The sequence below is a fragment of the Labeo rohita genome, chromosome 3 (assembly GCF_022985175.1).
Source record: "Labeo rohita strain BAU-BD-2019 chromosome 3, IGBB_LRoh.1.0, whole genome shotgun sequence".
Classification (NCBI taxonomy): Eukaryota; Metazoa; Chordata; class Actinopteri; order Cypriniformes; family Cyprinidae; genus Labeo; species Labeo rohita.
The window spans coordinates 29,153,555-29,164,397 of record NC_066871.1 but is presented as its reverse complement, the minus strand read 5'-3'; the positions used below and the strand labels follow the sequence as shown (position 1 = coordinate 29,164,397).

The 10,843-nt window shown below is 41.4% G+C and overlaps 2 protein-coding genes across 3 annotated transcripts; one reads left to right on the top strand and one right to left on the bottom strand.

Moving 5' to 3' along the window:
• Window positions 1-59: 59 nt before the first annotated feature.
• si:dkey-110g7.8 (GTPase IMAP family member 8) lies at window positions 60-6,706 on the top strand. 2 transcript variants are annotated; one of them, XM_051102800.1, is made up of 4 exons: window positions 60-445; window positions 1,250-1,948; window positions 3,390-3,971; window positions 4,079-6,706. In XM_051102800.1, the coding sequence occupies exons 1-4, from the start codon at window positions 415-417 to the stop codon at window positions 4,129-4,131; spliced, it is 1,365 nt and encodes a 454-aa protein (XP_050958757.1). In that variant the 5' UTR covers window positions 60-414; the 3' UTR covers window positions 4,132-6,706. The 2 variants fall into 2 exon arrangements, with proteins under 2 accessions (XP_050958757.1, XP_050958751.1); XM_051102794.1 differs by having other exon boundaries at window positions 1,247-1,948.
• Window positions 6,707-7,715: 1,009 nt separating this feature from the next.
• On the bottom strand, window positions 7,716-10,569 carry atf4b (activating transcription factor 4b). Its single transcript, XM_051106298.1, has 3 exons — window positions 10,405-10,569; window positions 9,201-9,599; window positions 7,716-9,107 (listed from the first exon to the last, which is right to left on the bottom strand). Exons 2-3 carry the CDS (start codon window positions 9,499-9,501, stop codon window positions 8,140-8,142), a joined length of 1,269 nt encoding a protein of 422 aa, XP_050962255.1. The 5' UTR covers window positions 9,502-9,599; window positions 10,405-10,569; the 3' UTR covers window positions 7,716-8,139.
• Window positions 10,570-10,843: the final 274 nt, after the last annotated feature.

Here is a 10,843-nt window from a genome sequence, read left to right as displayed (position 1 = left end):
ACTTCCCAAGAATTGTGGGAGGATGCTTATGGTATAATATTGGTCAAACTCAGCCCACTAGCTCTCATAAGATTACAATCGCAAGCCACATATTTTTTCACTCCCCTCCTTACATCCTTCTTATCGCTAGTTGCTGCTTTCTCACAGCTCCCTCCTGCTGTGTGTCCTTGCTTGTATCATTTCATGAAAGAAAGAGAGTGAAAAGGAACCAGAGGGAAAGGTTTCAAGGGTGTTGTATAATAATAAAAAAATGAGTTGAAGAGGGAGGGAAAGAGTGTAGGAGGGAGAAGAGAGGGGAGAAAGACATGTTTTGAACACAAGCAACTGGCTGCAGAGACTAAACCGCAGGAGAGAGAGAGTAAAAGGGGGAGAACAAGAGCGAGACAAGGAGACAACGCACCAGCTAGACACAAGATGGCTACAGTCTCCTCTGATTTAAATGCTGGTAAGTGACATTAAACTTATTTTACTTCATCTCACTAGTATGTCAGACAGTCGTTCACTTTCAAATCCCACCTACACAGCTGACTCACTTCCCTTCTGCATTGCATGCGCTTCCTGTGTCCCAGGGGCTTTTTAATGTAGGCTGGAGAGCCTTGGTTGTATCTAGATGAGTTTGCAATCATACAAAGGGAGATGCCCACACAAATGTCATTCATTCTGATCCAGGAATGAGATCATAAGGATAACGGGTTAGGGTTGATGCAGCATTGCTGGAACTATTACCATGTGCTGGACTGTACCAAAGCTAACAGAGACAGGGCATAGACAGCTGAACTCTTGCAGAAAATAGAAGATATTGTAGCAGAGAATGGACAAGAACCTTTCTTTCCCATCAAATGTAAATGTTATTTGTTATACATACTACAGATTCCTCACTGTAATATTTAAACCTGATCAGCAGGTTACAAAGATGTAGTTGTAAATGCTTCAGGCTTGCTCAGAATGTCGGTGTAGACCAGGGTTCCTCAAATCTTGCCAACGTGCTGCAGAGTTTAGCTCCAACCCTGATCAAACTCACCTACCTGTGATTTTCGAATGATCCTGAAGACGTTGACTGGCATGCTCAGATATGTTTGATTAGGGTTAAAGCTAAACTCTGCAGGAAAGTGGATCTTGTGAGCCAGATTAAAGGATCCCTGGTGTAGACAAATAGGTGTTGTGGACATAGTCAGCATGGACAGAACTGTAAGTAGTTTCCATCACTCACTATATCATTCTCTCGTTCATCTCCGTTTCTCGAAAGCAGAGAGCTCTTCTCCACCCATCCGGCGCCTCCTGTTGCTGGGGTTCCAGGGCTCCGGTAAGACCGCCACACTGAATACCATATTGAGCCAGAAGAAAAACCCTCCCGACAGTTCCCAAACAGACCAACAACACTGGGTAGACATTCTCAACTGGCGACTGCTGATCATTGACACCCCTGGATGGAAGCTGGAATCCGAAGATGCAACTGACGAGACAGACTCAGAGAATCAGCAGTCTGTCATTGATCAATGTTCTCCTGGTCCTCATGCCCTGCTGCTGGTGGTTCCCATTGGAGTTCCGTTCACCGAGCACCACTGGCAAGGTCTTTGGTCCCGAGTTAGAGCACTGGGAGCAGGTATATGGAGGCACGCGATGGTTTTGTTCACCTGTGCGGACCAGTTGCCACAAGATATGGGTGTGGAGGAGTTTATTGTGGATGGCGGGGCAGCGCTGCAGAGGCTGGTGGAGAGGTGCGGCTGTAGGTATCACGCCTTGGACAACACCTGCTCGGACAAAAGTGCTCAGGTTGCAGAGCTTTTGCAGAAAGTGGAGGAGATGGTGCAGGAGAATCAAGGCTGGTTCTTTGAAATGGTAAGGCCAAGCCTTGGATTTGGTGATGAAGAGACTGACAATGAAAGAGATGAGGATAGAGGTACAGAAGTGGAGAGGACAGCCGCAATGTTTAGGTCTCCACCAAGAGGTGAGTTCCTGTCACTTTCATTCTCTTTTATCTTTGGTTTCGTGGTAGCATTGCAGAATGTCTCCTTAGGTCAGGGGTATGTAGTCTCGTATAGCCAGACCTTCAGACTGATGGCTGAAGGTCTGGGAACTTTATCCACTTTAAATGGCCAAGACCCGCTCAAGTGGCCATTTAAATGACAGGTAAAACAACTTTTTTTTTTTTTTTTTTTTTACCCTATTTGAATGAACCCTTTGATTCACTCAAATATACAAAATTTCCACCTGGCAATATTCTGCCTGGAAACAAAGATGCCATGATGCAAGACCACCTCATGGAAGAAGAAAGCCATTGTGTTTAAATTTGTGAACGCTTATCAGGATCAACTAAATGCTGGATTTTCAAAAGTAGTACTTTTCAAGTTTGTGGCATAGAATCTTTAAAGGGTTAGTTCACCCAAAAAATAAATTTCTGTGATTAATTACTCACCCTCATGTTGTCCCAAACCCGTTAGACCTTTGATCGTCTTCGGAATGCAAATTAAGATGTTTTTGATGAAATCCAAGAGATTTTACGAAGCAAAAAAAATTAAAAACTTTATTCAACCATTCTATTCCTCTTCGTCTGCCTAGTATCACAATGCATGCACGCGCTTTCCATTGTTTACATTACTTTTCTGGGCCTTGAACGTGGAAAGACCCTTGCTGTCTATAGAGGGTCAGAGAGCTCTTGGATTTCATCTTTCATCTTTTTCTGAAGACGAATGAAGGTTTAGAACGACGTGAGGGTGAGTAATTAATGACAGAATTTTCATTTTTGGGTGAACTAACCTTTTAAAATATATCCAAGAGCTTTACACACTGGTCTGTTATTGTGGGGACATTTCCACGCCACTAAACATGACGTGGCACAAAACAAAACGTGATTGGTTGCTTTACCTGTCAGTCATATGGTCTCTTGGGTGGCCAAGGTTCCCAGACTTCTGCCCTCAGTCTGAAGGTCTAGTTATGCGCAAATAACCTAATCATTGTCTTCAGGACTACTAAGGAATTGGCAAGTAAGGTTTATTTTTTTAGGGGTGGAGCTAAACTCTGCAGGACTCTCTAGGGCCCCTTTTCCACCAGCAGGAGCCGGGTGCTAGTTCAGAGCTAGTGCTATTGCCGGTTGGTTGGACTGACAATCCTTTTAAGAACTGGTTTGCTTTTCCACGGGCTAGAGAACCACCATAGAGCCAGATCTTTTGTCACTGAATATGTTTCAGCTTTCCCAACAACACTAGTATGGCAGCACCACACAAAAGACAAAGAACCGATTTGAATCTAGGCTCTGAACCAGCACTCAAAATGCCTTGGTGGAAAAGGGGTACCAAACTTTTTCCTACCCCCTGCCTTAGGTCATATAAAGTTTATTTTGATCATGTGAAGTCCTTTTTCGTGAACTCCCACTTCCTCCCTTTTAACAGAGTTACGAGTGCTGTTGGTAGGCTGGCGTGGAGCAGGTAAGAGCTCTGCAGGTAATCTTCTACTGGGCTGTCGTGTATTCGAATCAGGACGCCCCACTGAGGTGTCTGTCCGCCGTCAAGCACTGGTTGCCGGTCGGCGCCTCACGGTTGTCGACACCCCAGGTTGGGATTGGTTCTCCGTCCAGCGCACACCAAGCAACATACGAAAAGAAATCAAACTGGGGGCAGGGCTTCTCCATCCTGGCCCACATGCGCTCCTATTGGTCATCCCCGTGGTGTCCACCCTCACTCCCAAAAAGAGGCAGGCCCTTAAGAGCCACTTAGAGATGTTTGGCGAGGAGGCGTGTCAGCACACACTGGTGTTGTTTTCATGTGGCGACTGGCTGTATGGAACCTCAATTGAGGATCACATCCAGCGGGACGGAGGCGAGCTGCTGAAACTGATGCAGCATTGCTGGAACTGCTACCATGTGCTGGACTGTACCAAAGCCAACAAGGACAAGTCACAAGTGACGGAACTCTTGCGGAAAATAGAGGAGATGGTAGCGGAAAATGGGCAGAAACCTTTCTTACCGGTCAAACGTAAGTGCTTCCGATTCCACACTTTTATAGTATTGGCTTTCACATCAGGTTACGTATTCAATATTTTTTTATATATATGTAAACCTAATTGCATCCTTGTTCTACAGTGAACCAAGAATTAGACGAGGAGGAAACGAGTGGAAGATGCATTCTGCAGTGAAGAATAAGGCAACAGAAAGTGCACATCTTAGATCAGGGATGGGTCACGTCGTGCAGTGTTTAGCTCCAAATCTGTAAAAAGCTCTCCTGCCTGTAGCATTAGTGATCCTAAAGACCTTGATTATCTTGTTTAAAGGCCGGTTGCACCAGCTAGACATAAAAAAGCTGGGTGTAAGCCCTACGCTGGGCTTTGCAACGTCCAACTTTACGATAAATATTTACACCTGTTGCACCAGTTAAAACTACGATCAGGCGCATCCATGCCAGCACATTCTCCCGCTGTGATAGCTGAGACGACAGACAATCGAATAGAAATATTAAAGGAATAATTTAAGACAGTTATATACCATTATCAGCATTGTAAAGTAGATTCGTCTCTCATTGTTTCTGAGAGAATTTGTGCCGTTAATGCAGTGTTAGCCTTTGTTTTGACTAGGCGTAAAATTTAGTCTCAGACGTAGCACTACGTATAAATTCTACGCACGACTTAAAGCGCATTTTACATCCAGCCTAGTCTTACAACCGGGTGTATGTCCAGCTGGTGCAACCTGCCCCAGGTGTGTTTGATTAGGGATGGAACTAAACCCCAAGACTGACATTGGCCCTGTCCCAAATGGCACCCTAAACCCTCGCGTTTTTCTCGAGTCCGCACTTTCGCAACGTAATGCCGCTTTGACTGTCAGGTAGAAGTCTGCAGAAATGTGTATCGAGGGAAAAGGGTGTTCCTGCACAACCGGAGGCTGCAGTTTCAGGACCGCATTTCTAGGACCCTATAGTTATTTTGTATTATTTTATTTAATTTATTTATTATATATATGTATGTATTAGCGTCTCATTTTATTTAATAGCGCTTGCTATTCAATTCTGTATATTATTATTTTTTAAAGAAATATGTAGTTGTTTAACTGTATACACTTAATTATTGTCCTAACCGACTCCTAACCCTTAACATACCCATTGGTAACCTGTTTGAAATATTTAACCTAATTTATTTCAATATATTCTATATATATTCTAGGGTTAAATTCCATTTTCTTGTAAAGAAAGACTTGTATCTTCGCAGCACAGCGATTCACGTCTAATGTATGACGCACATAAAGTGCAATAAATGGTAAAACAATTGCGCTACAAATTACTTGTTTATTAGTACATTAATAAATGTAATTTTATTTGAATACAAATGTTAGTTTCTAACATTCAGCAGAACAATGATCTGTTTTGCACAGCTAAATAGGCTAAATGGAGATTGCTGACACGCCTCGAACACAAGTTCACACCAAAATAAAATGGATGGATTAAAAATGAATAGTTTTTGTTTTATGCTTGTATCAGATCTCCTCTAGATGGCGCTGTCACAAAAAATAGGGTCCTAGAAATGCGGTGCTAGAAATGCGGTCCTGGAACTGCGGTCCTGAAAATGCACCCTCCGGCTGTGCAGGAATATACTATTGTGTGTGCACATGAAGTGTTCTATTTGGGACAGGGCGGTTGCCTGTCCATGTCTTAGAGGAATGCAAATGTTATTGACCTTTTGGATCCCAAAACAAGCAGTATTACTCCAATTGTTTATTACCCACAAGGCCATTCATACTATTGTGTCAAAGTCATACTGACAGAATGTAAACCGAGTTTGAACTGGACATTCCACTGCTTTTTAACTTTATGGTTAGTACGTTCTGCTTATGTTGACATTTAGTAGCACACATACAGCAGTACAAACTATATTTTTGTCTCCTTAAGAGTAAGTCACTGGATTTTCACTGGACATTCACCTTTGCTAGAAACACGTAGCACTTATTAACATAATATTTTTTTTTAACTTGCTTTCAAATAACAGAAATAACTGAGACCACTCATTCTCAGTACACAAATATTGATACTCTTGCCAAATGCATGCACTGGTTTCAATGATGATTATTATCTAGTGTTATTTACAACGCATGGTGGCAACAAACAGATCAAATGACCAAAATTATTCTGTCCATTTCCGCGCTGTATGGCAGGACTCTCATGCCCGGTATTGTACAATATTTATACAACTTGGTTTTTCATGCACACTTACTTACTACATACATGTACCTTGATTGTACTCATTGTATTATCATAGCATATCATATCAAGTCTAGTAGGCTACATGGGGGTATGTGCACCTGAAATAGAGCTGGATTCTAGAGTATACAGTAGTTCCACAGACTGAACTGAATGTGCAATTGAGCACCTTAAGAACATTTCTTTTTGTTGTGAATTTGATATGATTGGTGACTAATAAGGAGGACATATACTTATGACTGTGATATCAGCATTGTATTCTACCTAAACACATTTTTAACAATGTGTGTTGAGCATTCAGGGCATGGCTGTTACTATTGCATAATAATAATTATCACATCTGCACATTTGTGGCACAATATGATAATATACTATGAATTCCCAAGTGCTTGGGCAAACATTTCAGCCTTAAAAAAAAAGTAACATTCAACTGGTTTGACAGAAGAGTTTAGCTTTTGTATGCTTTTCGCTTCATATTTTCATATTAATAAAGAATAATTTTACAGTGAATTTGGCATAATGAGTGGTGTTTTTATGTGAAACGCTGTTTAAGTTATAACCAAAACCACATGTTTATTTTCTGCCAGCAACAGACGCAGTTATCCTTGGTCACGAATGCTGATTTATGCTTTTAGCATAGTGGAAATTGCCTTGGAATAAATATATTTACAACTTAGGTGAAACCATTTTTAAGCTTTATTCTAAATGTCACCAAATAAATTATATCTACAGCTGAGGTCAAATGTTTACATACACCTTGCAGAATCTGCTTTTTTTTTTTTTTTTTCTTTTTTATCAAAATAAGAGGGATCATGCAAAATGCATGTTTTTTATTTAGTACTGACCTGAATAAGATATTTCACATAAAAGACATTTACATGTAGTCCACAAGAGAAAATAATAGTTGAATTTACGAAAACAGCTTAAGTTTACATACACTTGATTCTTAATACTGTTACCTGAATAATCCACAGCTGCTTTTTTTTTTTTAAGTGATCGTTGTTAATGAGTCCCTTGTTTGTCCTGAACAGTTAAACTAACTGCTGTTCTTCAGAAAAAAATCCTTCAGGTCCCACAAATTCTTTGGTTTTTCAGCATTTTTGTGTATTTGAACCCTTTCCAACAATTGTATGATTTTGAGATCCATCTTTTCACACAGAGGACAACTGAGGGACTCATATGCAACTATTACAGAAGTTTCAAACAATCACTGATGCTCCAGAAGGAAAAAAATATGAATTAAGAGCCAGGGGTGAAAACTTTTGAACAGGGTTATCTCCTCTTGTAGACTACATGTAAACATCTTTCATGTTAAATATCTTATTCAGGTCAGTATATGCATTTTGTATGATCCCTCTTATTTTGATAAAACAATATTTTGCAGATCCTGCAAGGTGTATGAAAACTTTTGACATCAACTGTATATCAGAGGACCTGTCTACAAAGGCAGTGAACAGTTATCATAAAACCCATTTTATAAATTGCTTAAGCTATTTCTGCTCTAGTTTCATAATAAAGGCACACGTGAAACACATATCTTTTAAATTGTTTATTACACAAATAACATTTAAGATAGTTAAGCAATGAAAGGCCCATACACAATCAGTGCACACTATATTATTTCTAGACAGTAGGAAAGTTGAAATATTGAGCATTTATGCAACACAATTTCAATTAGGAAATGTCATAATCAACAATACACAATGCACTATATATATAATACTGTGCATACAATGAGATACATAATATAAAAAAACACTCGTAAAAGTATATCAAGCTTTATAGATAGCTGACATGCTAAAAGGAAGCTGCTTCTACAAAGACACTGGGGAAGAATCAAATCAGTCATTTATTCAACTCTTCAAGAAATACTTTCTTTTAGGACCAACATTCCTAGCACCTCAGGCTATGCTGAAACCGTCCATTTCTCTCAGCTTCAAGCCTCTGTGTCCATTTCTTTCTATGACTTAATACTCCTACTCTCTCTTGCCCTCTTGACTTCATCCATGAGCTCTTTCAGATACTGAATCTCCTTTGTAAGTGATTCTGCTTTTTCCACCAGCTCTTGGTTTCTCTCCTCTAGAACTACACACTCTGACAGGAGGGCTTCTTGCTCTGCACGCTTCTTCTGTCTGTAGCGCGTCGCCGCAGTCTTGTTCTGCTCCATTTTCTTCAGCTTCTTCTTCTCGACCACAACCTTTGCACCACTGGTTGTCTTCACTCTTCCTGTGAGGGAAGTCGACTCTGACTGGTGATTTTGGGTGGGCTTAGACTCAGGTGAAGTATACGGCTTCACCCTGTGAGATCGAGGCTGGGGAGAGGCTGGGGTTTGTGGTTCGGGGGAGGATGGACTTGGGGAATCAGACACAACCACCTCATTTGGATGGGTCGCCATCACATTAGCCTCCTCTTTGGGAGCAAGGACAAGAACGATGCGGGTTGGGGAGAGGGAAAGGACAATTTTGGGTACCCGCATTTCAACGGGGGTTGGACTCTGAACTTCAGCTATGTCAACCTCGCAACCAAGCTCAAGAGTGTCAGTAGGGGATTCAGGTGGAAGGATGGAAGGTGACGGGACGGGGGAGGCCGGCTCAGACTTGATCTCGAGCTCAGCCTGGGGTTCAGGGACTACGGCGGAGGAATCTGACACTTCACAGGGTGTTGAGGGAATCAGTGGAGTATTCAAAGTGAATGTAAGGTTGGAAAGTTGATCGATTTCAGGGACAGAAATTGGGGGAGAGGGCGAAGGGGCACTGTCAGAAGCTACAGGCTGGGACTCCAGGTCTATCTGTGACTCTAGAGAAGCAATAAGCTCCTCAGGAGAACTGGGTGGATCCTCAGAATCATAGGAGCCGATTAAAGACTCCAGATCAAACTCACTCAGATCAATTCGCTCCGTCATCCAATCCATTTCGCTGAACGAATGATCTGAAACAAACAAACAAAAAAAAACATGTTAAATGACTGAATGCTTAAACTATTAATATTCATGTACACTCCAAATAAAATGCTACACCTTACCATTACCACTGTCTGTGCCACTATTATCTAGGCACATCTCATCTGAGGAGAACCAGGACAGGGACAGCTGATTGAGCCCAGCCTTCTCCCCCCTCTGAGGGGAGGGAGGAGTGCAGGGTGGGGAGAGAGAGGGAAGTGGAGAGGAAGAGTAAGATGAGAGGGGTGATTCAGCACCTCCGAGGGGAAGAACCTCCTCATCTTTATCTAGGAAGGACCCCAGAGGGTCAGCCATCGGTGATGATGGGTCCCAAAGAAGGGCTTCCATATCGTCCGGGCCAAACCGTGAGCTCATCAAAGACATGGCTGTCTATTTCAAGCGGAATCAGAGAATCTTCTACTGAGAATTCAAATAGTTTCGTGCTGTCAGGTACAGCAAAGGTCAGAGTTGCCACAAGGGACCTGCAAAAACAGATGACAAGTAGTTAAACTCATATAACATTAAATGCAAAATTAAATTATAATTGCAAACAAATTGCGTAAGCTATTACGTAAAGAAATATGAGCCTCATTAGGTATTACTGACGCACAATGACATCATCTGCCCACACCCTACATGTCCATGTATGGCCATTACCACGTGACGCTTTTATCAATTAGAGTCAGCAGACTAGGTTCTATTTATAAATGCTCAACTCCAGTTCACCAGAGGGAAAAGCTAAATTTTCATCTGAAATTTTAAAACGAACTAAAAATATTCGATGACAGACACTGTGATGTGTTACAGCTGTATGAAAGTCAAAAAAGACACCGCCATTTCAGGGCTCACCGCTCCCTTTTCAGGAACGTGCGCCATTTTATAACGACCACGCGTCGACAAAGAAGAGTAAAGTAAATGGTCTTAACTCGTGTTTATTTGAGTAAAACACGATCAGGATTATTACATATGACTCCCTTATAGAAAATAGAGACGTTATAGTGTATTTTACACAAGAAATAACTACAAATCCATCGAATTATGTTGCCGCTGTCTGGCAGACATATGGCGCGCTAAGCGCGAGACGGTTGTCATGACATTATTCTCACGGAAAACATTTTCCGATATCTACTAAAATTAATAAATCCACAACATATCTATAATTCGCGTAAGAAATAACCGAAAACATTTATGGTCATAAGGTTGATAACTTTAATGCTAAACTTCCGCCTCGCCGGCTGTCTAAACGACATGACATTGTAAGACAAAAACAATTTAAAGTATACTTACGCCATTTTGCAATAAATGTACTGAGCCAGTGCACTATGTTGATGCACTGAGGAGTTTGGGCGCTGTCTACAGGCTGCAGATCACACGGCCATTTCGGCGAAGAGCAAAATCGCTCGAGTATCAAACAAACAATGAACCGCAGGAAAAAAGGATCTGCGGGTGATGACGTCGTGTTTGACTTTATATAGGGCCGCAGTGCCGCTCAGACATATCCTTCCGCCAGAGCGGTTTGTTTTGTGTTACTGGGCGCAGACGGCATATAGACCCATCGTTTTTAGTCAATATGTATTAGTATAAGTATCTAAAATAACGTTTAAAACGTTTAATATCTATTCATATATATTTTGTGATTACTTCGGAGTCTTTTTGATTAAGTCAAATGAGGGAAAAGATGATATTGGTGTTGGACACAGTATTGTACAGAATATAAACAGAACCC

Bases quoted from the DNA above. Each gene is read 5' to 3' on its own strand.
- atf4b (XM_051106298.1), bottom strand. From the start codon at position 9,501: ATGTCTTTGATGAGCTCACGGTTTGGCCCGGACGATATGGAAGCCCTT. The intron at 9,108-9,200 runs GTAAGGTGTAGC...TGTTTGTTTCAG, and splicing joins TGGCACAGACAGTGGTAATG to ATCATTCGTTCAGCGAAATG.
- si:dkey-110g7.8 (XM_051102794.1), top strand. From the start codon at position 415: ATGGCTACAGTCTCCTCTGATTTAAATGCTG. The intron at 446-1,246 runs GTAAGTGACATT...GTTTCTCGAAAG, and splicing joins CTCCTCTGATTTAAATGCTG to CAGAGAGCTCTTCTCCACCC. The intron at 3,972-4,078 runs GTAAGTGCTTCC...CTTGTTCTACAG, and splicing joins ACCTTTCTTACCGGTCAAAC to TGAACCAAGAATTAGACGAG.